Source organism: Hypanus sabinus, chromosome 6 (assembly GCF_030144855.1).
Source record: "Hypanus sabinus isolate sHypSab1 chromosome 6, sHypSab1.hap1, whole genome shotgun sequence".
Classification (NCBI taxonomy): Eukaryota; Metazoa; Chordata; class Chondrichthyes; order Myliobatiformes; family Dasyatidae; genus Hypanus; species Hypanus sabinus.
The window spans coordinates 172,498,182-172,525,845 of NC_082711.1; the positions used below are offsets into that span (position 1 = coordinate 172,498,182).

Consider the following 27,664-nt stretch of genomic DNA (forward strand, 5'->3'; position numbering starts at 1 on the left):
ACCGAAAATTAGAATGCAGCTGTTGCTTGCACAGATTTTGTTTGATCAGCTGAGTACTTCCAGCATATTTATTTCGTTGAAGCTTTAGAGCAGTTAGTGAAGGTAGGAACGTAAGTAGAGAGAAGCGACAAGCGGAGCACAGCCCCGGGAATAGGGTGGAAAGCGAGATTACGGTTGCAGGAATATACCTCAGCCCGACGTTACGGAAACACACAGAACTCTTAACCAAGTTCAACTAGGTAAATGGGGAGGAGGTTCCCCTGGACTGACTACCCTAGAATTAGGGGTTGCATTAAGGGTCACCCAGTCCCCGGGTCGCCGGAAACCCCCAGCATGGCATCGCAGTGTTGAACAGGATGGCGTCCTGCGTGGGGGCGCGCACGCGGTGACGTCAGGCCCGTCCCGAGCGCGAGCGCGAGCGCGCGCAGTGACTGGCAGCCCGTCAGGAGGCACGGGGCGTGATCGCGCCCAGTGGGCGTGCACGCGGGGTCGCGCGTTGATGTCGAGATTCTGCTGCGCAGCGGTTCCATCGGCGATCGCGGTGAGGTCGCGGATCGACCCCGGTCTCCCTCAGGCTACCGGCGGCCTCTCCCCTTTCCCTCCCGAAGCGGTAAGTCCCGCCGTTAGAAAGCGGAACTAGTCATCTACCTCAACAAGCATCTTCTGTTAACTTTCCGAATGGGCTTGATAAGAGATTTTAACTGTATCCCACTCTGGGGCAAAGCAATCAAGCCTTACAATTTATCTCTGGTGTTGACTCAGTGAATACTACAGGATAGTTCAAGCCCAAACTCCAGGAGACATCCTAATTCATGATCAATTTTGCTGAAAACCGCGCTTCTTACATCGCCTCTCACCTCCTCCAAGTTTTAATCGTGATAGAGATCCAACAAGTGTCCCACCTCTAGCTCACTCATCTCCCGGGTAGAATTTCGTCTCTGCTCGTCCTTCCATCCCACTCCACTTTCCCCCGATCAGAGGTGTAGCCCTGGGACACCTCTCTATTGTGGGATGTGCGCCTAGGGTTCTTTGTTTCGATGCTGTTCATGTTCCCCAACACACCCAATGCCTCTACTCTCAAACTGAGCTCAAAATTATCATCACTTCAGTTGCCAATTTCCACCCTGTTGGTGTAATCCATCTCTATCTCAAAGGATAGACCAGGCACAATAAACCCATAGATTTCCACAGCTATCTCCAACATACTTGTTCTCACCCGAGCTCCTTTTCATTTCCTCTGCTGGTGAAGGCTTTCCACGTAGGTGTCAGTTAGATATTGTCTTTCTCCCTGAACCATGGCTCTCAACTACATATAATGACATATTTTACACATCTTTGTTCTCACTCCCTCCCTGGCTGAAGCAAGGCTAGAACTCCCTGGTCTGATACCCCCTCCTCTACTCTTGAACCCCTCATACAAACTCTTCTTCCTCCTGTCATCTGGCAAAAGGTACTGAAGCATTCGGGCTCTCATGACCAGATTGTGCAACAGTTTCTTCCCCCCCAGCCATCAGACTCCTCAGTACCCAGAGTCTAGATTAACATCTACATCATTTATGATAATATTGAAATTTGTCCTCTACTGTGCCTATTGTTTGTTTGTTTATTTATTTATTAATTATTGTACTGCCCTGCACTTATTTGTGCACTTTACGTAGTCCTGTGTAGGTCTGTAGTCTCGTGTAGTTTTGTTTTGTTTCATGTAGCACCATGGTCCTGGAGGAACTTTGTTTCATTTTTACTGTGTACTGTACCAGCTGTTTATGGTCAAAATGACAAGAAAAAGCGACTTAACTTGACCTGACTTGTTACACCCTCGACAGTGCTGCCACACACTGCTCCAATCTGCTGATCAAACTCGCAGATGACACGACAGTGATCAGCTTTATTTCTAGTGGTGACGAGACAGCCTGCAAAGGAGAGGTTGGCATCCTGACACCGTAGTGCCAAGATAACAACCTCTCCCTCAATGTCCAAAAAACAAAAAGAGCTGATTGTGGATTACAAGAGGAACGGAGTCAGGCTCGCCCCGATCAACATCAATGGTCTGCAGTCGACAGGGTGAGTAGTTTCAAGTTCCTCGGTAAACAAATCACTGAAGATCTGACCGGGACTGTACACATCAGCTGTGTGGCAAAAAAAACACAACAAAGTCTCTTCCACCTCAGGTAATCGAAGAAGTTCGGCATGAGGCCCCAAATCCTCGAGATCTTCTACAAGGGCCCCTTTGAGAACATCCTGACTCTGTTTTGTTATGAGTGATAAACAGACCCGGTGGACAATGGGGTGCAGAGTTAACCATTCCCAACCCCCCTCCTGAGAACTATGAACTATTGCTGTTGTTATGCTGCTATTGAGAGAGAGAGAGAGAGAGAGAGAGAGAGATAAAGCCCAGGCAAGAACATCTGCTACAGATAAGAGAGGGAGGGAGACTGCTGATGTACTGTATTATCACTCTTCCTGGATTATTTACCTTTTACTACAAGGACTTTGCTCGTTAACATTCCTCAGGAGGTAGCAGGAGTGGCCTGATTTGACGGACATGGTCATTCAGAGTTGATGGATAGCTGAGACCCCGTGAGTGGGGATAAAAAGACAGGTCTGGAGAGACACCCTTCAGACACACCAGTGAACACTGATTGACTGTTGGGAACCCACAGAAAGGTGGGAGCTTCGAAGACAGAACCAGGAGATCGGTCAGTAAAGCTCACAGTGTTACAGCAGGGCCGGTGGGGACTTGTGTGTGTGTCCACTCATGCCAGAGTGACGAGTCCACCACAGAAGAACGGTCTAGCTGAAGACCAGAGGGGTCATAACTGAATGACCACAATGATACGACGGATTAAGAAAGCAACGGCAGGTTTGGCTGCTGCAGCTGTTACCTCTCGCTCACTCTCTCTCTCTCTCTCTCTCTCCAACGATTTCAACACAACAACCATAACTACTTCAGTATTTATGAACTGAACTTTATACTTTTCTATGACAATTCAGTTACCCCTAGACATCGATAGAACTTGTTTATTATTGATTATTATTATTCCTACACTTTTAGGTTTATTACTACTAACTTGTTTTATATGTATATTTGCATTGTTGATATTGTATTGTGTAGTTTACTAATAAACACCTTTAGTTTGGTACCACCAGACTCCAGTGGATTCTTCTTTCTCTGCTGGTCAGACACCCAGTTACTGGGTACGTAACAGTATCATCGCTTGGTACGGGAACTGCACCAACATTGATCACTGGGCACTACAGAGTACGGACAGCCCAGCAAATCTGGGGATGTGAACTTCCCTCCTTTGAGGACTTTTACAGCAGCAGGTGTAGAAAGAAGGCCTGGAAGATCATTGGGGACTCCAATCACAAACTGTTTCAGCTGCTTCTGTCTGGCAAATGTTACCGCAGCATTAAAGCCAGGACCAAAAGGCTACGGGACAGCTTCTTTCTACAAGCCATTTGAGGTAGAAATTCACGTGTCTGTACATTGCGACGGAGTCATAACACAAACATTTTTACTCCCTCACGTTGTGGGATGGATGTAAGATTTAAATACATTCAAATTCATAAATACAAGAGATTCTGCAGTTGCTTGAAATCGTGGGCAAATCACACAAAATGATGGAAGAACTTAGAATGAACAGTCAATGTTTCAGACTGAGACACTTCGTCAGGACTGGGAAGGAAGCAGGCAGAAGACTGAATAAGCAGGTTGCTAGAGGGGAAGGATAAGACCAGGTGAGGAGGAGGTGGTTGGATCAGGGTGGGGTTAGGTAGAAGAGATATAAAGAATGGAAGATGATATCTAATAGGAGAGGACAGTGGACCTTCGGAAGGTGGAAGGGAACCAGAGGGAGGTGAGGATGGAGAAGGGGTGAGAGGGCAACAAGATCTTCTCCTCACCTCCTTCTGGTTTCCCTCCTCCTTCCCATGATCCACTGTCCTCTCCTATTGGATTCTTCTTCAGCTCTCCCTCCTCCAATAATACAGTATTGCCTCAGTTTTCTCTTTCCTGTAGAGTAGTCTGGCTTTTCGTAGCATTTTATGCTCCTTTTTTTTTGCTCTCTCACTGTTCCATTAACTGACCAACTAGATGACCTTTTATCCCCCTAGGCAATGCTCACTTCATCTAATCAGAGGTCAAATGCACCTTTCCTCTCCCTTTTCTGCAAATTTAAAATTAATGCATTTTCTCTCTTTCCAGTTCAGAAGAAGAGGTTTTGTCCTGAAGCATTGTCACTGTTTCTTTCTGTGAATGGTGCTCGACTTACTGAGTCCTTTGTCCATATTTCACGTTTCCAGCATATGTAATTCTTTCTGATTTTTATTTAATTTTGATAGGTTATTTAGAACATAGAACACTACAGCACAGTACAGGCCCTTCAGCTGACAACATTATGCTGACCTTTTAACCAACTGGAAGATTAATCTAACCCTTCCCACCACCACCCCCTGACATAGCCCTCCATTTTTTAAAATCATTTCACAGTTTATTTAAGTTCCTTAAATGAAACCTTGATTTTAGAGACGTGGCCTTAGTGGTTTCCTGGAGTTTTAAAAGGAAATCAATGGAATGTGAATAAAAAGGGAGTTTGTGTTACCAAGGCTATTGAGGGGGAGGTTTGGTTTAAATTTGATACTGGGGAAAACCTGATTAATATTTAGAAGTTGGTTTGTTTCCTGGAGAAAGCTGAATTTCAAGAAGAGGCTTGTGGTTGAAGCAGTGATTTGCTAATCTCCTGTTTCCTGTTCGAGCTAAGTATCATTTCAAACAAAAAGCAGGTACGAATTGATCTTTGGGATAGTTAGAAACAATGAATTATTTGGAGAAAAATAATCTGGTTTTATCTGAAAGGTGTGGTCATCTAACGTATCTGGTGCTCCCAATGCAGCTTCCTCTACATTGCTGAGACTGTTGTAAGTTGGGGGATTACTTCGTCGAGCACCTCTGCACCATCTGTCACTAGCGGGTCTTTCCGGTGGCTGAACATTTTAACTCCAATTTCCGTCCTGACGTGTTGATCCATGGCCACGTTTTGTGCCAAGCTGAGGCCACCCTCAGGGTGGAGTAGCAACATTTTATATTCCGCCAGGGTACACTACAACCTGATGGCATGAATATTGATTTCTCCTTCCAGTTAACTAATTCGCCTCCCCCTCGAATCCTCACTCTGACCTTTCACTTCATCTCACCTGCCTATTACTTCCACTCGTGTCCCTCCTCCTTCTTCTCCTTGACCTTTTCCACCCACCTGGCTTTAGCTGTCACCTTCCAGCTAGCCTCCTTCCCCTCCCCTCTCCTTATAATTCAGGCATCTTCCCCCTTCCTTCTCAGTCCTGAAGAAGCGTCTCGACTCGAAACATCGACTGTTTACTCTTATCCATAGACACTGCCTGACCTGCTGAGTTCCTCCAGCGTTTTGTGTGTGTATGCTTTGGATTTCCAGCATCTGCAGACTTTCTTGTGGTTGGAATCATAGTTGTTTCTGCTGTCTCTTAGTACAAATTTGAGCTGGAGCTGGGAATCCGTAGGTTTATGTGTGTTCCACATTGGAAACACTATAGGGTATTGAGAGGATATAAATGATTGAGACTATAGGATATATAGTTAAAATAATTTGCATTTGCTGCCCTCCTTTCAATCCCAAGTGCAGAGATTTCTGTTCATCACCATTTTAAGCAGCAAATTAAGAATGACTCCTGTTCAAGGTCCTTGTGTCAAAGGAAACATCTTATCAAGATCTGGGAAGAACTTTGTTTCAGTAAAATATTTCCTTCCCTTGACAATCACTCTGAAGCTTTCTTCTTATCTATAACATTTTTAACATCTGTTCTTTATTGTTCCTTTTGTTCTTTGGATTTGAAATTTATGCAAAACGTCTTCCAAACAAGAATTAAGAATTAGCATTAGCTGCACAATTTGCCACACATTCCTGTTTATGCCTCAGTTCCATACATTCTGCTTCTGTTGCCATGGTGAACTTTTCTGAAAGGATACAGATTTATTTATTTAGCTTCACTTGTTTTGCTTCTTGGCAGAGGATAACAGATGATGTGTCAATTAGTTAGCTCCATTATTCTGAGATGTAATCATGGGCTTCCACATCAAAATGTGACCAACAACATTTCTAAGCATTTCTGGCTGAGAGTGAAAGCATATATGGACTAGCTCTATTAGCCTTTAGAAATTCCAAATAAGTAATTCTTTCTCTTCTTTAATTATGTGCAGTTCTTTTTGTATTATTTTGCATTATAAGAACTTACCTGCAACAATAAAAAAGTAAAGTAATGATACTGGTGCCTATTGCACATAAATGTTTTCTAAAAAACTGTAGTTGGAAAAAGTCTGAAATAAAAACAGAAAATGCAAGGTCAGGCAGCATCTATGGAAAGAGAAACAGAGTGGAAGTCTGTCAAGTGGAAGCCTCATTGTCATAACTGAGAAGTTGAGAAAACAAGTTAGTATTAAGATATGTGGAGATGGGTAGGAGGGATGGATAGAACAAAGAGAATATTTGTGATAGGATAAGTCAAAGGTTATGCAGGGGATATGCTGTAAACGAGATCAACTGCTGGTAGGTTAATGAGAGTAGTTAGGGGAGAGAGAACTTTTGGGAGACTATGTGGAGCAGTGTTTAGCCCTGGCAGGACTCAGCTCCAACACATGGCATGTGGAATGGCATCTAACCCTGGGGAAGGAGTATGGAACACAGCTGTCCGTTCATGAGGGCAATGAACTGACGACATCTAGAGAGATGGAACACAAAGAAGAGTCACTCAACTTTCAGCATCTTCTGCTGATCAGATAGTTCATTGTTGATTGATAGCTTGGATTTTAGCTGGGTAAATGAAAGTGATCTACCATGAATTAACTAGACCATACAGAAACCTAGAAAACCTACAGCACAATACAGGTCTACCTTAGAAATTACTAGGGTTACCCATAGCCCTCTATTTTTCTAAGCTCCATGTACTTATCCAAAAGTCTCTTAGAAGATCCTATTGTATCCGCCTCCACCTCTGTTGCCGACAGCTCATTCCACGCACTCACCACTCTCTGTTTAAAAAGACTTACCCTGACATCTTCTCTGTACCTACTCCCCAGCACCTTAAACCTGTGCCCTCTTGTGGCAGCCATTACAGCCCTGGGAAAAAGCCTCTGACTATCCACACAATCAATGCCTCTCATCATCTTATACACCTCTGTCAGGTCACCTCTCATCTGACGCTTCAAGAAGAAAAGGCCGAGTTCACTCAACTTGTTTTCATAAGGCATGTTCCTCAATGCAGGCAACATCCTTGTAAATCTCCTCTGCACCCTTTCTATGGTTTCCACATCCTTCCTGTAGTGGGGTGACCAGAACTGAGCATAATACTCCAAGTGGGGTCTGACCAGGGTCCTAAATTCAGTTCCACAACTGATGAAGGCCAATACACCGTATGCCTTCTTAACCACAGAGTCAACCTGCGCAGCTCCTTTGAGTGTCCTATGGACTTGGGACTCCAAGATCCCTTTGATCCTCTACACTGTCAAGAGTCTTACCATTAATACTATATTCTGCCATCATATTTGACCTACCAAAATGAACCACTTCACACTTATCTGGATTGAACTCCTTCTGCCACTTTGCAGCCCAGTTTGCATCCTATCAATGTCCCGCTGTAACCTCTGACAGCCTTCCACACTGTCCACAACACCCCCAAGTGGTCATCATCCAGGTCAATATCTAATAAGGTTCAAGCCCCTAATCAAAGGATGACCTTGAGTTAGTCTTTGAATTTTGGATTCTGATCAATGAGTTTAGAGTGGGAAGCTTTACTGTTTTATTACTCTATGCTTCAGCATTATCCATTTATCTAAGTTTTCTATTTTCCTAATCATGCAAGCATGAGAAACTGGACCTGCAGCAGGCCTTTTAGCCCCTTCAACCTACCTCAACATTCATCAAGATCATGGCTGACCTTCCTTCTCAGCACCACCAGTTCATTTCAGTCTCTTAATTTTCAGAAATCTATCCACTTCTGCTTTGAATTAACTTAGTGATCCCCTCTCCCCATCCCTTCAGAGTAAAGTATTCCAAAGATTTGGACTACCGAGGGGAAAACATCCCTTATGCTGAAGCTGTGACCATGGTCCTGGAAGGTTCAGCCAGGGGGAGGGATTCTCTTTGCATCTAGCTTGTTGACCCTTGTAGGGATTTTGTAAGTTTCAATAAGATCTCTCATCTATAATTATACTGAATCTAAGCCTTACCAGCTCAAATCCACCATCCCCTTGGAGAATCTTCATTGCATTCCCTGCATAGCAAGTATGTTAATCAGCATAGGTTAATGAGTAGCTAGGAAAGAGAGAACTTTTGGGGGAATATGCGGAGCAGTGCTTTTGATTTACTTTTTGAGGCAAGGAGACCAAAACTTTATACAATGCTCCATGCTTTGTCTCACCTTGATCCTATTTCAATAAGGTGTCTTAAAACCTTTCACAATAAAGTTATTAAGCTAACTTTATGATGGCAGAATATAGTATTAAAGGTAAGACTCTTGACAATGTGGAGGATCAGAGGGATTTTGGGGTCCCAGTCCATAGGACACTCAAAGCACCTGTACAGATTGACTCTGGTTAAGAAAGCATACGATGCATTGGCCTTCATCAATCGTGGGATTGAGTTTAGGAGCCAGGAGGTAATGTTGCAGCTATATAGGCCCCTGGTCAGACCCCACTTGGAGTACTGTGCTCAGTTCTGGTCGCCTGTCTACAGGAAGGATGAGGAAACCATAGAAAGGGTGCAGAGGAGATTTACAAGGATGTTGCCTGGATTGGGGAGCATGGCTTATGAGAATAGGTTGAGTGAACTCGGCTTTTTTTCCTTGGACCAACAGAGGATGAGAGGTGACCTGATGGAGGTGTATAAAATGATGAGAGGCATTGATCATTTGGATAGTCAGAGGCTTTTTCCCAGTGCTGAAATGGCTGCCACAAGAGAGCACAGTTTTAAGGTGCTTGAAAGTAGGTACAGAGGAGATATCAGGGATAAGATTTTTATGCAGAGAATGGTGAGTGCGTCGAATGGGCTGCCGGCAATGGTGGTGGAGGTGGATACGATAGGGTCTTTTAAGAAACTCCTGGACGGATACATGGAGCTTAGAAAAATAGAGGGCTATGGGCAACCCTAGGTAATTTCTAAGATAAGGAGATTTTCGGCACAGCTTTGTGGGCTGAAGGACCTGTATTGTGCTGTAGGTTTTCTATGTTTCTATATTTCTAACTAGCAACACAAATGGTCAAAACTAACTGTACTTCACAATCCCCATGTGGTGTACAAATTTCCAGATCTCAAAAGAACACTGGCTGTGTTGTATGATTGAAGTGGGTTACTCATTACCCCATGAGACTAATTGAGACTGGGTGAGAGTTGCAGGAATTTGTAGGGCAATTACAACTCCTTCTAAGGAGCAGCAGGTGATGTCACCATGCCCCTTAACCTGATGCATGTGCTGCTTGGAGGTTGTAGGGACAGTGTGGAGGCTGTGGCTGAATATTTGAGGTCATAACTTGACTTTGTTTGATCCACCCAATGTAGGACCAATTCTTTCATGCCTGGGTCCCCAGTACCCAGCTGTGATCTATGCAACTTACCACCTTGAGGTTCACTCCCAAACAGCAACAGAGTGTACCCAGACCTCAAAGAGTTCAGGAAGGCAACTCACAATTAAACGCTGGCTCATCCTGTGAACCCCACACCTCTTGAATAAATGCTAAAAATAACATACAAATGACAACTATACTAGTCAGTGCAGGACTTTTATTGTATAACCCTAGGGCAGGGGATTCCCAACCTGGGGTCCATGGATCCCTCGGTTAACGGTAGGAGTCCATAGCATAAAAAAGGTTGGGAACCCCTGCTAGGTTTAACTCTGAAGTAGAGATCTGTCACTGTCTAACATACTGTACATATGCTTCTTTTTCTGAATAACCTGGAGCTTTGACTTGAGACTGCATTATTTTCAAAAAGTAGATTAATTCTAGAATGGACAAATAGCAACTCTTGTGTTATATATTGTATGTTCTCCTTTGTTTATTATCATTTTCAAACAGAATCTTTGCAGACGTGTGTGGCGGGGTGGAGATACGTCTCTACCAAAGGTGTAAGACGCTCCTTCCCTCTGCTAGTCTGCAGCAGGTTACCCTTGAGCAAGGTGTTGCACCTCCTTAGCCCTCCCCCCACCCCGCCACATCAGGGTCACGTGAGGCACGGGAACAGGAGATGCATGGTTGAATAAGCAGCTGGTGCATATCGCAACTCCTGGTTATGCGACCACTGATGCCTGGCAGACAGTCTCTGAAGAGTATTGATAATGGCTGGTCACCTGTCTTGTAAAGACACTGTTTGGAAGAAAGCAATGGCAAACCACTCCTGTAGAAAAATTTGCCAAGAACAGTTGCGGTCATGGAAAGACGGTGATCACCCATGTCATATGATACGGCACAGAATGATGATGATCCTGCCAGACAGGAGACCACTTGGCATTTGAGCCTGTACAATTCTTCTGTCCTTCGTGAAGTTTGTAATGGCTCTGTGCACCACATGCTTCGCCCGTAACCCATTGCTAAATTGTTGGAATACAGTGCTGGTACCTAGAACTCTAACACACAACCTGTTGTATGTTCTTATTTTATCTAGATCTTGTTCTGCGCTCGTGGTACCTTTGAGGAGACACCTTGCTATTGCTCTGTGCGAGCTTGGCACATCATGGATCAGATTAAGCCCGTGGTAGCTGGTGCCCGAGCTGCGTTTAACCAGGGCAAAACCCGGCCACTGGAATTCCGCATTCAGCAGCTGAAGGCTCTGGAGAGAATGCTGACCAACAAGAAGGATCAAATCTTAGAGGCGCTCTACAAGGACTTGCACAAGGTTGGAAATAAAACTTTTGATGGGTGATCTGAATCTTAACAAAGCCCTTCCACTGAATATGGTCCCCTGCCCTTTTGAGACTGTATAAAGCACTGGTGAGCAGTTTTGGGTTCCTGATTTAAAGGATGTGCTGACGTTGAGGAGGGTTCAGAGGAGGTTTACAAGAATGAATCCAGGAATGAAAAGGTTATCATATGAGCAGTGATTGAAGGCTCTGTGCTGGTACTTGCTGGAATTTAGAAGAAAGGGGGGGATCTCATTGAAATCTATCAAATGTTGAAACGCCTGGATAGAGTGGATGTGAAGAGGATGTTTCATTTGGTGGGGAAATCTAGGACCAGAGGGCACAGCCTCAAAATAGTGGGACGTCCAGTTACAGCAGAGATGAAGAGGAATTTCTTTAGCCAGAGGGTGGTGAATCGGTGGAATTCTTTGCCACAGGTGGCCTTGGAGGCCAGGTCACCAGGTGCATTTAAGCCGGAGGTTGATAGATTCTTGGTAAGTGTTGGTGTGAAAGGTTATCTGGAGAAGGCAGGAGATTGGGGTTGAGAGGGAAGTCAACTGGCTATGATGAAATGATGGAGCAGACTCAATGGGCTAAATAGCCTAATCCTGCTCCTAGGTCACATGGTCTTTGTCAAGTGGATCAGGTTTCTTCTTGGGTCTTGAGTGTGCCGACCATGGAAAGTGATTAGGGTCATATTGTTAGATCCCGGCAATTTGAGTGTCAATGTGAGCAAGGGATGATTGTGGATTTTAGGAAGTTGCAGGCTGACTATTGCTCACTGCACAGAAATGGCTGTCCTGTGGAAACATTTATTAGCTCTGAGTTTCTGGAAGTGCACATAACAATCTCACCCGATCCCTTAACACAACCTCTTTATTTTATTTTATTTTTTTTTTAATTTTTTTAAATTAGTTTTTCAAAACATTTTACAAATTAAAAACCCCAAATCCCAATGAGGAACATTAAAACAGTGCAAAATTAAGCATACAATAACAATATACTACAAAGGAAGAGAATTTAGCAAAAAAAAAGCACCTGAATTAAAGACAAGTAAGCTTAGTGTCCTCCCCAAGCCCCACAACACAAGAAAAAACAACAGCAACTCCAGACCAACCACAACACAATATAGAGAGTATAAGTCAGGACAGCCAAACTCCCAGACTCTGAATACACTTAGCAACAGAGGGTAATAATGCCTTCTACCAGAAAAAAAAGGAGCTGAAAGCAAGGGACCGAAAAGAAAAAAAAACCCTAGTCAAGAGGAAGGTTATGAAAGTACTCGATAAAAGGTCCCCAGACCTTATGGAACTTTAGATCCGAATTGAGAACTGAATAATGAATTTTTTCGAGGTCCAAACAGGCCATGATGTCGTTAAGCCATTGAGCATGAGTGACAACCTCTTTATTAAGGAGAGCACAACAACATCTCCACTTCCTGATGAGATTGAGGCAAGTGTGACACCTCCCCCATCCCAAACGATTCTTTTTACAGGAGCACCATTGTCAGGCACACCATCTAGTATGGGAAATGCAAAGCATCTCACTACAAGACTCTACAAAGGATTGCGAGTACGGCAGAGAGGATCAGCAGGATCTCTCTTCCACCCATCCAGGATATTTATCAGTAGTGCTGGATACGCAGGGCCACTAACATTGTCAACAATTCCTCCCATCCGTCCAACAATCTTTTTGACCCACTACCATCAAACAGGAGGTATTGTAGCACTAGGACAAGAACTGTTAGGATGGGACAGGAGCTTCTTTCCCCAGGCTGTGAAACTGCTGAACTACCTGCCACCACCCAGGTCTCACTGTGTATGAAGTGCCAGTAGATAATACTGTTTACTTTTTAACTTGTGTCATAAATGCACCTCATTATTTGTGGTAATATTACCTGGTGTTGTCTGTGGGTCATATGTTCTGTGTCGTGCACCCGGGTCCGGAGGAACGTTGTTTCATTTCGTGATATACATGTATATAGTTGAGTGGCTATGAACTTAAACTTGAACAGATATATAAAACAGCTAGTGTCCTTATATTCCTGTTGCATGTGGGAGAGTGGCGGAGCCATTGAGTGAGATGTTCCAGGCAATTGTTAAATAATGTTTTTCTCTTCAAAGTGAGAGATACCCGAGACCATCAGATTTTCCTGGCCCTCTTTATGGGAGGAAGGGAAAAAGGAAAAGGTGCTAAACAAAATGACTTTCCTCCTGTCTGAATTTGCAGGAAAAATTTGAAGCAGAAATATTTGAAATCTTGGGCATTCTGAATGACGTTACTGTGACTTTGAACAAGCTCCCTGAGTGGATGGCACCAGAGTATGTGTCAAAAAGCATGACAACGCTAATGGACAGTGTTTACATTCACCGAGAGCCTCTGGGTGTGGTTCTCATCATTGGAGCCTGGAACTACCCATTGGCCCTCGTGCTCCAGCCGTTAGTTGGGGCCATTGCGGCAGGTATGCCTTGGTTTAAAAAATTACTCACACATTTCGATCAATAATAATATTGTTGATGGGGAGGGATGCACTTGGTGTGCTGCTGATGTTTCCCTTCATTTTTTTAAAAAACTACTGTGGAATTCTACAGTTACTTCAGTTCCTTCTCTGGAAAATACTGTTCCATGTTGGGACCATGGTTCAGTTTGTGGTCCAGAGGTGCTGGTCCTGGTCTCTCTGGTGGGAAGTGAGTGGGTTGGAGACTGCTCCACGCTTGTCTGGTACTGCTTACCTCTGGGGATGCCAGCTCACTCAATGGTACTCACCCAGAGTCTGATAACTAACCTGGAGTCTGAATGGAGATCAGGAGTAGGGACCCTGGCTGATTTCTAAGGCCTCACCTCCCCTCTCCCTCACTCCAACCAACTATCTGGCAGAGGTTGAACAAGGGAACATCCTTGTTGGATCAGTTCGCCTTTTATCCAGGTGAGTTCAAACATAAGATATAAGAATAAGGTTTATTATTACTGATGTATACCATGATTTTTGTTGTTTTGCAGTAGCTATACAGGCAGTACAGGGCAATACATAAAATATACAATAAAATATACTAAGGTATATAGTAGTGTCAAGAAGTCCTGGACACACATAGCTGGAGAGCCTCACACTTTTGCACTGTTCTGTATTTGTAAATGTAGAGCAGAGAGTGAGTTTGTAAATCTGGGAGGAGCAAAGGCTTTTGGGAGTGGCGAGGATGGAGTGCTGTTGCAGGGGTGTGGGGCAGCTGGCAGAGGAGGAGTGTCAGGGTCAGGGTATGCTGCAAGTACAGACAAACCCAGCCTTGAGACAAGGTCACTTGATTCCATACAATGGGTTTATTAATCATTACAAAATGTCTCTTTGGTGCTTCCTGCTCTCTCCCCTCTCCCCCTTTTCCCAACCATGATACCCCTCTCCCTGCCCTCTTCCCTCTCTCAGTCCACAATGGAGACCCATGTCAGAGAAGAGAGCATGGCCTGAATGGATGCTAGTTTGTGTTTTCTTGAATCAGTTTCTGCATATTTATCATTTGGAATGTTTAAAGGTAAACTTGATAAGTTCATGAGAGAGAAAAGATGAGGGGATTCTGTTGAGTAAGTAGGATGGAGAAAAGGAAGTTATGCTGATTGTGTCAAAGGAGGCTCAGTGGGGCTGATGGTGACGGGAGGAGCTCTTTCTCCAGAGAAAAGATGGGGGAAGGCGACCGAACAGAGATCTTCAGAATGGGGACAGGCTTCTTTTGGTTTTGAGGGGGGTTGCCACTTGTGACAACCATACGAGGCACAAGTATAAGTGTGTCACTGAAAGATCCAGTGGGGAACTCAGGAGAGTGTGGAGCTCCACACCACACAGAGTGTTGGCTTAAATGGAAAAGACACCTTCAACTGAATAACTGTTGGAAGAGAATGTATTGATGGGATGTGAGGAGGCTTGAATGGAACAGGAATGCTAGCATGACTGCTTTGGGCCAAAATGGCCTGCTTAGAAGTTCTAAATCCAGTGTAACTAGAGTTGTAATCCTGTCCCCAGGAAACGCCGCAGTCCTGAAGCCGTCGGAAGTGAGTGGGAATACCGCCCAGTTGCTGGCGGATCTCCTCCCTCAGTACCTAGACAAGGTGAGTGCCGCCAGAGCTGTGCATCCAGGCAACACAGTAACCAGGACAACATGACACCCCGACTCCCTCGCACCGCTCACACCAAATCTCAGGAAGGCAGAGGTGTTGCAGAACAAGAAAACCTGACCCACTGAAGTTACCAGTCACAGATGGAGGTGGTAGGGGTGGGCAGCAGATGCCAGATGCAGTCTGGAGCCAGTTTCTTTCAGCTTGTTCCTAGCTGTATGGTGGAAACTGGAAGAAACTGTGAATCCAAATGAGTAACAATGGGAAAGCCAATAGTAACTAAAAAGATGATAGATTGCACTGTCCATCCAGGAATAGCTTGTGCCTGAGCCTAAAGGGATTGCAGCTGAAAACTTTCTTGCCCCCAGCTCTTAGCTCCCAAGTATCTGTAGCATGTTCAGTTTTCACACAGCTGAGTAGATATGTTCTGGAGGTGCTTTAAGTGCTCCTAAACTGTATAATTCAACAGCAAAGGACTGGTGGAAATAATAAACTACTATTTTAAGTAATTTCATGTTCATAAAAGTGGCTCTGGTGCCCATCTATACTCACTTGATCCATCTCTGCTGTTAATGGTACATAATGCTAGACCAATTTTATATTTTCCAGCCTGATGACCATCGTTTCATGTTGTAACCAATCCCACAGGATACCATTGATCTATATCTGATAGCTCCAAAAACTTCCTGTTCAGAATATTTGGGCCCCTTACCTAAAAAAGCTGGCATGGGAGAGGGTCCATAGAAGGTTCATGAGAATGATCCTGGGAGTGAAATGGTTAATGCTGGAAGTTAGAAGGATGACGGGGAATCTCATTGAAACCTATCAAATATTGAAAGGCCTGGATAGAGTGAACGTGGAGAGGCTGTTTCCTATAGTGGGAGAGTCTAGGACCAGAGGACACAACCTCAGAATAGAAGGGTGTCCCTTTCGAACAGAGATGAGGAGGAATTTCTTTAGCCAGAGGGTGGTGAATCTGTGGAGGCCAAGTCCTTCAGTATATTTAAAGCAGAGGTTGACAGGTTCTTGGTTATTAAGGGCGTCAAAGGTAACAGGCGGAGAATGGGGTCGAGCAAGATAATTAATCAACCATGTTGTAATGGCAGAGAAGGCTTGATGGGCTGAATGGCCTAATTCTGTTCTCGTGTCCTATGTTCTTGTGCTTTATTTTCTTTGTGATATGGCCATTTCCTGACTATCCATGACTGTCTTGGGAATGTAGCAGTGAGTCTTCATAAAACAGTTTGAAACTACTGAATGGCTGGTTAATAACTTGTTCGATTATTCACATAACCAGCATTTCTAGTTAGCTTTCAAACTATCTGGATTAGATAGATCAGCTTTATTCGTCAAATGTCCTGTGCATCAAAACTTACAGTGACATGCACCATTTGCATCAATGACCAATGCAGTCTGAGGATACGCTGAGGGCAGCCTGCAAGTGTCACTGTGCTTCTGGCGGCAGCTTAGCATGCCCACAACTCAGTATCCCGAACCTCATGTCTTTGAAATATTGGAGGAAACCAGAGTACCCGGAAGAAATCCATTCTGTCATGTGGATTATGTGGAAATTCCTTACAGGTGCAGGAACTGAACTCTGATCACTGGCAACTGTAAAGTGTCATGTTAACTGCTACACTACCATCCTACCCATCCTGTCTGAAGTAAGGTTATTAACCTGTGACATTAACACCATATTTTTCTCTCCATAGAGATGAAGATATTTTAGTTTCATTAATGGCTGTTTCCTTCATCTCACAGCTCCCCCATTTCCTTTCCCCCTGTCATCCTCCTTCCCCCCCCTATTTCCACTCCTCCAGACAGAGCAGCTGCAATAAACAATCCTTCATTCCCCTCTCTCAGCACCATCTGTAACAATCACTCTGCAGAGATTCTCCTGCTGATCATGCATTCCCTCCCATTTCACTGCAACTTACTTATCTTCCAGTTCTTCCTAGTTCTGTTGCAGGGTCATCGACCTAAAGTTCTGTTTCTTTTTGATTTCACATTCCTTTGATGGTCACAAGGGACGGCAGATGCCACAATCTGAAGTAGCAAACAATCTGCTGGAGAAACACAGTAGGGTGAGCAGCGTCATTGGGAAAGATTTGGGTGGGGGGAAGTCAATGTTTCAGGTTCAAACCCTATATTAGGACCTTGCGTTAGGAGTGAAGAAGGGAGAATGCTGTATAAAGAAGAAAGGGGAAGTTGTGATAGTCACCAGTATAGAGAAGGGAGTGGTGGGCTGGGGCCAGTGCATGTTTGATGGATCAATGAGTTGTGAAAGAAACTGTTCCTGGTTCCAAATTTGTGTTGCTTTAATCAGCTATACACACCAGGTGGATGGGAGCTCTTGTTTTAATGTTACATAATTTGATGAGAAGGCAGCAGTGTAACTGTGGCCTTCCGGGCAAGTTGAGGCACAGCTCATCGGGCTGGTTTGTTTTCATTGAACCAAATGTCTTCCTTCTTCAAGGAGCTCTACCCTGTAATTAACGGAGCGGAAAAGGAGGCCACCGAACTCCTGAGCATTCACTTTGATCACATCTTCTTCACGGGCAGTGCTGCCATTGGCAAGATTGTGATGGAGGCCGCTGCCAAGCACCTGACGCCAGTGACCCTGGAGCTCGGCGGGAAGAGCCCGTGCTACATCGACGGGGACTGCAATCTGGACGTTGCCTGCAGGTTCACCTGTGGTTGGGGGGGGCGGGAAGGGATGTGTAAAATGTCACATTTGTAACACCGTGGAGACAGCTTTGCTTCCATATGACTGCTGAGAGAGGTTAGATAGCTCGGCATGAGGAAGCCTCTGGGCAGAAGGATTCATTAAGTGATGAATAGTCTTGGTTAAACAGAGCAGAGGTTGAATTTTTCAGCCATCACCTTTGGCTGTTTATGAATAATGCACACAGAATGCTGAGGAACTCAGCAGGTCGGGCAGCATCCCTGCATGGGAATGAATATTCAACATTTCAAGCAAGACCCTTTATCTGGTCTGGAAAGGAAGGAGAAAGAAGATGAGGAGGGGAATAAGTACGAGCTGGCAGGTGATAGGTGAGACTGAGTGAGGGAGGTGTTTTGGTGGGGGAGGGGATGATAGGTGGAAGAGGTAAAGGGCTGAAGAAGAAGGAATCTGATAGGGGAGAGGATGGTGGACAATGGGAGAAAGAGAAGAAGGGGGAAGATGGCAAGGTGAGGAGAAGAGAAGGGATTGTTTATGAATAACTGGTTTGTCCTTTCTAGGCGTATAGCATGGGCCAAGTACGTTAACTGTGGCCAAACCTGCATCGCCCCGGACTACATCCTGTGTGACAAAAGTATCCAAGATAAAGTGGCAGAGAAGATCAGCTCCACTACTACAGTGAGTGCAAAGGGGAACAGCAGGTCAATCAGCATCTGACCTACTTGGGTGTGGGGGGTGCTTTCGTTTCAGCTTAGCAAGATAAGTGAGATCCTTGATGGGATGTGAATTTGTTCTGGTAGCTGGATCCCCAGTTTCTCTACTCACCTTTTCATGCAGATATTTGGTTGTTGTGAGTAAGGTCAGGGTTCCTGTCCATCTGTACATCTCCTGTTGGGCTTCATCCCTGAGTCTGTGGCAGAATTTTTATGAGCCCAGCAACTTGCTATTCCATTTCAAAACAGTAGTTGGGGGTGGTGATGAGGTGTGGAACTGTTGTCATATATAGACCTAGTCTGGGCTAGGATGGCAGGTCTTAAAATGGAACTCGGATTCTCACTCCCATGAAATGCTGAAGAAGATTCAGATTCAGATTTATTTATCACACGTACATCAAAACATAGAGTGAAATGTGTCATTTGTGTTAACAAGGGTGTGCTGGGAGCAGCCCGGAAGTGTTGCCACACATTCCGGCGCCAACATAACATGCCCACAATGTTCAACGGAACAGCACAATCAACAGCAACAATAACATTACAAGACAACCCCTTTCTCACCCTCCCACTTATCCACCCACTGCTTAGACAGACCTCCAACCCTGAGCCTGCGGCCCTTGGCCCTGGAGTCACAGACCTGCAGACAATGGGCCTCCAACTTGGGATTTTGAGTTCAGATGTTGAGTGCAGTCTGTATTTTGTCTTCCACTTAAGAGATTAGTTTTGGTGATGGGGCAATGGTCTATTTTTTATCCTTCCCAGCCTCTGGTACCATTGATCCTTTGCGTTAGACTGTTTCCTCATAGTCTGACCACTAAAGTATTGTTTTAATATTCCTGTTTCCTTTTCTTCTAGGAATTTTATGGATCCAACCCCCAGACATCCCCGGACTACGGACGAATCATCAACCAGCGACATTTTCGGAGAATTATGTCCTTGCTGGAAGGAGTGAATGTGGCGTACGGCGGTCAGAATGTTGAAGGAGATCTCTACATAGGTACTTGTGACTGTGGGAGGTCGTGTGATCATTGATTCTACACCACATAGACACCGTACCACAAGGACCAAAGTACCAGTGTAACAATGTATGCTGTTGGTTTATCAAGCCAATATTTATGAGTTCACACTCTGATTAGCAAGGTGCAGCCCAGGTCATTGTCCTATTGAGGAAATGAACCAGAAATAATTTCTGCTGATTTCCTTCCCTCATCCATGACTTTGGCTTTCTCTAGTCCCTGGTGAGAGTTTGTTTCTCTTCCCTGCTCTGCTCTGAAAGAGCCGCTGTCCTTGACCGTACCTGGAGAGTGACTGCCTCTGAGAGTCCTTGGCCTTCCTCTAATCTCCCAAGTTACAACAATGGGGAGATCATTTTGTCTGATCTCCAGTTCTTATTTCACCAGCAGTGACTTTAGAAATGGCTGTGCAGTTGTCTGTTCGGTCTGCCTCCTGGCCATGGCTACGATTCGGGCAAGGTCCAGACTAGGTTTGGCGCAGAGGGGTGGGAGCTGGAAAAAGGTCTGAGCTGTGGGTCAGCACTGGTGGAGGGGAGGCGCAGAATTGGAAGCAGTGGGAGGACAGAGTGAGGTTTAACATGTTGTCTGTATGTCCCTAATGGTTACACACACCCTCACCTTGGTGGCTATCTATCACAGTGCTGAGGTCAGGAGTGAAAGGAGACCCATTCCATTCACCTGCCAGTCCTACATGCGCTACACCGGGGAGGTGCTGAGTGGAGAACTGACCCCTGTATGGGCACCTGGCAGAGACTGACCCAGTGCAACCACAACCAGCTGCTGAGGGCAGGTGGATCAACACAAGCTCAGGTGGGCCTTGGCATGGTTTTAATCAGCTCAGCAACAGTTCACATCTTTTGCGTGTGTGACTGGAGCCTCTTGTTCACTTGCTCAGCTCCGACAGTTGTGACTGACGTGGATCCTGACTCCAAGATTATGCAGGAGGAGATCTTCGGGCCGGTGCTGCCCATTGTCACGGTCAGTAGTGTGGACGAGGCCATTGCCTTCATCAACAAGCGGGACAAGCCTCTGGCTCTCTATGTCTTCTCCCACAACACAAAGGTGAGGGTTGTTGTCTCCGCTCATTGCCGGTGCTTGTTCTTGCCATTCCTGAAATAATGAATGCTACAGACCAATCACCATTTAGAACATAGAACAGGCCCTTCAGCCCATAATGTTGTGCTGACCCTCAAACCCTGCCTCAATATAACCCCCCACCTTAAATTCCTCCGTATACCTGTCTCGTCGTCTCTTAAACTTCACTAGTGTGTTTGCCTCCACCACTGACTCAGGCAGTGCATTCCACGCACCAACCACTCTCTGAGTGAAAAACCTTCCTCTAATATCCCCTTTGAACTTCCCTCCCCTTACCTTAAAGCCATGTCCTCTTGTACTGAGCAGTGGTGCCCTGGGTAAGAGGCGCTGGCTGTCCACTCTGTCTATTCCTCTTAATATCTTGTACACCTCTATCATGTCTCCTCTCATCCTCCTTCTCTCCAAAGAGTAAAGCCCTAGCTCCCTTAATGTTTTGATCATAATCCATACTCTCTAAACCAGGCAGCATCCTGGTAAATCTCCTCTGTACCCTTTCCAATGCTTTCACATCCTTCCTAGAGTGAGGCGACCAGAACTGGACACAGTACTCCAAGTGTGGCCTAACTAGAGTTTTATAGAGCTGCATCATTACATCGCGTCTCTTAAACTCTATCCCTCGACTTAAGAAAGCTAACACCCCATAAGCTTTCTTAACTACCCTATCTACCTGTGAGGCAACTTTCAGGGATCTGTGGACATGTACCCCCAGATCCCTCTGCTCCTCCACACTACCAAGTATCCTGCCATTTACTTTGTACTCTGCCTTGGAGTTTGCCCTTCCAAAGTGAACCGCCTCACACTTCTCCGTGTTGAACTCCATCTGCCACTGCTCAGCCCACTTCTGCATCCTGTCAATCTCTCTCTGCCACCTTTGACAATCCTCTACACTATCTACAACACCACCAACCTTTGTGTCATCTGCAAACTTGCCAACCCACCCTTCTACCCCCACATCCAGGTCGTTAATAAAAATCACGAAAAGTAGAGGTCCCAGAACAGATCCTTGTGGGACACCACTAGTCACAGCCCTCTAATCTGAATGTACTCCCTCCACTACGACCCTCTGCCTTCTGCAGGCAAGCCAATTCTGAATCCACCTGGCCAAACTTCCCTGGATCTCATGCCTTCTGAATAAGCTTACCATGTGGAGCCTTGTCAAATGCCTCGCTAAAATCCATGTAGATCACATCCACTGCACTACCCTCATCTATATGCCTGGTCACCTCCTCAAAGAACTCTATCAGGCTTGTTAGACACAATCTGCCCTTCACAAAGCCATGCTGACTTTCCCTGAACAGACCATGATTCTCTAAATGCCCATAGATCCTATCTCTAAGAATCTTTTCCAACAGCTTTCCCACCACAGACGTAAGGCTCACTGGTCTATAATTACCCAGACTATCCCTACTACCTTTTTTGAACAAGGGGACAACATTCGCTTCCCTCCAATCCTCCGGTACCATTCCTGTGGACAACAAGGACATAAAGATCCTAGCCAGAGGCTCAGCAATCTCTTCCCTCGGCTCATGTAGCAGCCTGGGGAATATTCCGTCAGGCCCCAGGGACTTATCCGTCCTAATGTATTTTAACAACTCCAACACCTCCTCTCCCTTAATATCAACATGCTCCAGAACATCAACCTCACTCATATTGTCCTTACCGTCATCAAGTTCCCTCTCATTGGTGAATAATCGGTTCTCCCCTTACTCCTGTCATCCTTTTGTTCTTCACATAATTGAAGAATGCCTTGGGGTTTTCCTTTACCCTACTTGCCAAGGCCTTCTCATGCCCCCTTCTTAAGCTCCTTTCTTGCTACCTTATATTCCTCAATAGACCCATCTGATCCTTGCTTCCTAAACCTCATGTATGCTGCCTTCTTCCACCTGACTAGATTTTCCACTTCACTTGTCACCCATGGTTCCTTCATCCTACCATTCTTTATCTTCCTCACCGGGACAAATTTATCCCTAACATCTTGCAAAAGATCCTTAAACATCGACCACATGTCCATAGTACATTTCCCTGTGAAAACATCATCCCAATTCACACCCGCAAGTTCCAGCCTTATAACCTCATAATTTGCCCTTCCGCAATTAAAAATTTTCCTGTCCTCTCTGATTCTATCCTTTTCCATGATAATGCTAAAGGCCAGGGAGCGGTGATCACTGTCCCCCAGATGCTCACCCACTGACAGATCTGTGACCTGACCCAGTTTGTTACCTAATACTAGATCTAGTATGGCATTCCCCCTGGTCGACATGTCAACATACTGTGACAGGAATCCATCCTGGACACACTTGACAAACCCTGCCCCATCTAAACCCTTGGAACTAATCAAGTGCCAATTAATATTAGGGAAGTAAAGGTCACCCATGATAACAACCCTGTTATTTTTGCACCTTTCCAAAATCCTGCCTCCCAGTCTGCTCCTCGGTATCTCTGCTGCTACCAGGGGGCCTATAGAATACCCCCAGTAGAGTAACTGCTCCCTTCCTGTTCTTGACTTCTACCCATACTGACTCAAAGGAGGATCCTGCTACATTATCCACCCTTTCTTGCACCTTCAGTTCCCAAACCTTAAGCTCTGCAAATTCCTCCCTAACCATCTCCTCCTCTGCTCTCTTTCCAGATGCTCAGTTAAGCTCAGATCTCTGAGCAAGCTTTCTGTCTCATCCCTAACACCTCCAAATGTGGCTTGAAATCAAATTCTATTTAGCAATGCTCTAAGAAGTGCTTTGCCCTGTTAAAGATGTCATTTAACTGGAAATGGATGATCACAACTCTTGCTCTAGAGTGGGAGGACTAGACTTTAGAAACCAGTTAATCCCACGATTGGTTGAGAGAGATTAACCAGGAAAAGGGTTCAGCCTTAATTCATCGCGCAGTGGGTCATGATCAGGGCAAAGGATAAAGCTGGGTCTCTGGTTGTAATCTCTGTTGGATAACAGACAAGGGACACACACCTGCCAGAGTCCAAATGAGTAGGGTGAGTTCCCAGGGACCGTGGTGCCGAAGGGCACTATCACAACAGGGTTTCACCACTTTGGGATGGAAGGGAGCGGGAGAAGAAGCCTGATGGAGATCACTTTTTATTCCTAGACTCCTCCAAGCCTATTTCTTTCAGTCCAGAGGATAGTCTCTCAGTCCTGATCTGCCCATAAAGCTGCTGTGTCAGAAGACCCGTTTGAAATCTAAGAATCTCCTCATTCTTCTTGCCTTCCTCCCATCGAGAAAGTACCTGACCTAGAGCTGATAGCCTCCCTGCAGTGATAAGGAAATGACTGAACATAAATGTTCCCACAAACTGCAAACGTAAAGCTAATTTGAATATGGCCTTTTCATTTGGGAGATGGAGATAGAAAGGGTGGGGCAATTTCTTCTGCATTCTGTGTAGTAAATCCTAACCTTAGACGTTTATCCTGCAAGTCCATAACCCTGTTGCTGTAAAGTAGCTTTGTGGAAAAAGTAAGGTTGACAATGTTTCTGAAATTACAATCTTGGCTTTATCCACTGGATTTCCCTTCCCTTTGCCCAATCACTTTTATCATCTTAAGCTGATGATATTAAAATTCTTGATAATTAACCACTTCAAAGAACTGGGCAGGAAAATCACTTCCTATCCTGCAAACTGTCTTTTCCAAAAGCTGCCTTCTGGAATGCACTATAGGGCTATTAAAACAAAAACATCATGCCATCTTTAAAGTTTCTTCTCCCAGGGAAGTTGATCTGATCAACCATTCTAGTTCACAACCCTCCCTATCCATCACCCCATCACTGAACTTTGCATCATCAATGGGGACTGGAGAGGTTCTGGAGGATTGGAGGGTTGCAGATGTTGTTCCCTTATTCAAGAAAGGGAGTAGAGATAGCCCAGGAAATTACAGACCAGTGAGTCCTACTTCGGTGATTGGTAAGTTGATTGAAAAGATCTTGAGAGGCAGGATTTATAAACATTTGAAAAGGGATAATATGATTAGTAATAGTCAGCATGGCTTTTGTCAAACACAGCTCGTGTCTTATGAGCCTGATTGAATTTTTTGAGGATGTGACTAAACACGTTGATGAAGGTAGAGCAGTAGATGTAGTGTATATGGATTTCAGCTAGGCATTTGATAAGGCACCCCATGCAAAGCTTATTGAGAAAGTAAGGAGACATGGGATCCATGGGGACGTTGCTTTGTGGATCCAGAATTGGCTTGCCCACAGAAGGCAAAGAGTGGTTGTAGACGGGTCATATTCTGCATGGTGCCCAGTGGTGTGCCTCAGAGATCTGTTCTGGGACCCCCTTCTCTTTGTGATTTTTATAAATGACCTGAATGAGGAAGTGGAGGGATGGGTTAGTAAATTTGCTGATGACACAAGGATTGGGGATATTGTGGATAGTGTGGTGGGCTGTCGAAGGTTACATTGATAGGATGCAAAACTGGGGTGAGAAGTGGCAGATTGAGTTCAACCCAGATAAGTGTAAGGTGGTTCATTTTGGTAGGATATGATGGCAGAATATAGTATTAATGGTAAGGATCTTAGCAGTGTTGAGGATCAGAGGGATCTTAGGGTCCCAGTCCATAGGACATTCAAGGCTGCTGCGCAGGTTGACTCAGTAGTTAAGAAGGCATACAGTGCATTGGCCTTCATCAATTGTGGGATTGAGTTATAAGAGCCGAGAGGTAATATTACAGCTATATAGGACTCCGATGAGACCTCACTTGGAGTATTGTGCTCAGTTCTGGTCACCTCACTACAGGAAGGATGTGGAAACTATAGAAAGGGTACAGAAGAGATTTACAAGGATGTTGCAGGGATTGAGGAGCGTGCCTTAAGAGAAAAGGTTGAGTGAACTTGGCCTTTTTTCCTTGGAGCGGCGGAGGATGAGAGGTGACCTGATCGGGGTGTATAAGTTGGTGAGAGGCATTGATCATGTGAGTAATCAGAGGGTTTTTTCCCAGGGCTGAATTGGCTAACATGAAAGGGCATAGTTTTAAGGTGCTTGGAAGTAGGGACAGAGGAGATGTCAGGGGTAAAATTTTTACACAGAGAGTGGTGAGTGCATGGAATAGGCTGCCAGCGATGGTAGTGGAGGTGGATACGATAGGGTCTTTTAAGAGACTCCTGGATGGCTACATGGAGCTTAGAAAAATAGAGGGCTGTGGGTAACCCTAGGTAATTTCTAAAGTACATGTTTGGCACAGCGTTGTGGGCCACAGGGCCTGTATTGTGCTGTAGGTTTTCTATGTTCTATGTTTGTAAAGGCACTGTAAACACTTTAAACAACCTTTTATAATGCTGTTTACATGCTGGTATTTACATAATTATTCATATTTTATTCCATATTATATCTGTACTATAACAGAAGTTTTATCTGTACTATAACCTCTAACATTTTTAATATAATTTTTTATTATTATTGAATGTTGTTGGCATATCTCGCCAACACACCACAACAAATTCCTGATACATGTAAATGTACAGCATATGGTGAATAAAGTTGATCCTTCACCCTTAAACCCAACATCTCCTGCTTTGGCTCACAATGTAAATGCTCCTGTCCAGAGCCTTGCAATGTTGGAGTGGCTCAAGGCGATGATGGAAAGGGTGCACAGTGGCTGATCTCCAGCTCTGGGATAGATCTAACCAGGCAGTGCATGTTATAATTGTGTTTTGCATGTTCCTCTTTTTCTTTATGCAGTTGATAAAGAAGATGATCACAAAGACGTCCAGTGGTGGAGTCACAGCCAATGACTGCCTCATCCATTATACTCTCCACACTCTGCCGTTTGGAGGCGTAGGTGAGTTCAAGATATGCATTTAGCCTCCTGTTCATAGGTTGGACTTGACAAGCTGCACTGGGAAGGAAAGGGAATATGTTTCTCCAGGGACAAACCAGGGCCTGTAAGGGAGCAGGAGAGTTATAGATTTGTACAGCACAAAAATAGGTCCTTTGGTTCAACAGGTTGTCCATCTACACCAGCCTCAGTATATTAGTACATCTTTCAGCTGAGGTAGCCGAGTTAAGTCATTATGAAAGATGCGATGCAATAGAGGAAAATTTTTTTTCTGAAATGCCATTGATGGAACCTTACCATAGACAAATTGTCTGCCTTTCCCTTCCTATATTGTAAAATTGCTCATTTGGTTTGCTTTCTCCCACTTTATTCTCCTTCTTTGGAATACCTGGAGTAGGAATAGTGATGGGTGAATTAGCGAAGAAAGCTTACTATTTGTTCCCATGGAAGAGTGCTACAATTCATTACTCATTATTCAACAGATGACCATCTTTGCTCTTGTATTGCCCAAGTTCAGAAGATCAATGGGATTGACCAGTATAGGACTATAGCTACTTTTTGCCCCCTCCCCTTTTTAATACATATAGAGGTTTAGAGTACAGCCCTTTCAGCCCAACTCATCCATGTTGACAAAGAAGCCTACCTACACTAAACGAATTTGCTTGAGTTTCGCCCACTTCCTTCTGAACTTTTCTTAACCGTGTACCTGCCAAAATTCCTTTTAAATATGGTAATTGTACCTATCCCTACCAGAACGTACCCAGCACTATCAGTGTGGAGGAACATGCTCCTCAGATCCCCTTTGCATCTTTCTCCTCTCACTTTAAAGATATACTGATTATACCAGTTTACTCGATTTTCCTTGTGACCTTGGGTCACAGAATAAATATGGATGATTGAATGGCAGAGGAGACTTGATGGGCCGAGTGGCCCACTTCTGCTCCTATATCGTATGGTCTTATGGATGAAATAGGCCACTCAGTCCATCTAAAAAAACAGCTCTTCTATCTTCTAAATAAATATTGCAACACTCCAGAATTCATAGCACTTCTGTATCACAAGCTGAACCCAGAGGCATCTTTCAGTCTGCTACAGCGCAAAATAACCTCTGGTTCAAATCAGTCAGATTTTATTTACTAACTTGTACATCGATCTTAAAGGGATTAAATTACACTGTAGCAGCATAATAATTTATGTCTCTAGTAATGATAAGACCAATGACATAGGAACAGAATTAGGCCATTCAGCCCATCAGATCTGCTCCACCATTCCATCATGGCTGATTTATTATCCCTCTGATCTCAAGAACCTATCAACCTCCGCTTTAAATATACCCAATGACTTGGCCTTCACAGCTAT

The 27,664-nt window shown here is 44.7% G+C and overlaps 2 protein-coding genes across 7 annotated transcripts in view; one reads left to right on the top strand and one right to left on the bottom strand.

The window, feature by feature from the left end:
- nle1 (notchless homolog 1 (Drosophila)) overlaps positions 1-334 on the bottom strand; it is a 46,141-nt gene extending 45,807 nt beyond the window's left edge. The window contains exon 1 of the mRNA XM_059973580.1: positions 189-334. The gene's annotated coding sequence lies outside the window, so the exon portion shown is untranslated. The remainder of the gene's footprint in view (positions 1-188) is intronic.
- Positions 1-27,664, top strand: part of LOC132396111 (aldehyde dehydrogenase family 3 member A2-like) — a 35,013-nt gene that overhangs the window by 232 nt on the left and 7,117 nt on the right. The window contains exons 1-10 of one of the 6 annotated variants that reach the window (XM_059973570.1): positions 431-610; positions 10,683-10,913; positions 13,147-13,378; positions 14,927-15,012; positions 17,046-17,102; positions 17,495-17,703; positions 18,262-18,379; positions 19,270-19,411; positions 20,323-20,489; positions 26,209-26,308. In XM_059973570.1, coding sequence (XP_059829553.1) covers positions 500-610; positions 10,683-10,913; positions 13,147-13,378; positions 14,927-15,012; positions 17,046-17,102; positions 17,495-17,703; positions 18,262-18,379; positions 19,270-19,411; positions 20,323-20,489; positions 26,209-26,308 — 1,453 coding nt within the window. In that variant the 5' untranslated portion in view covers positions 431-499. Of the gene's footprint in view, positions 1-430; positions 611-3,253; positions 3,465-4,695; positions 4,783-10,682; positions 10,914-13,146; positions 13,379-14,926; positions 15,013-17,045; positions 17,103-17,494; positions 17,704-18,261; positions 18,380-19,269; positions 19,412-20,322; positions 20,490-26,208; positions 26,309-27,664 lie in introns of those variants that run through there. The other 5 variants (XM_059973574.1, XM_059973573.1, XM_059973572.1 and 2 more) reach the window with 5 other exon arrangements.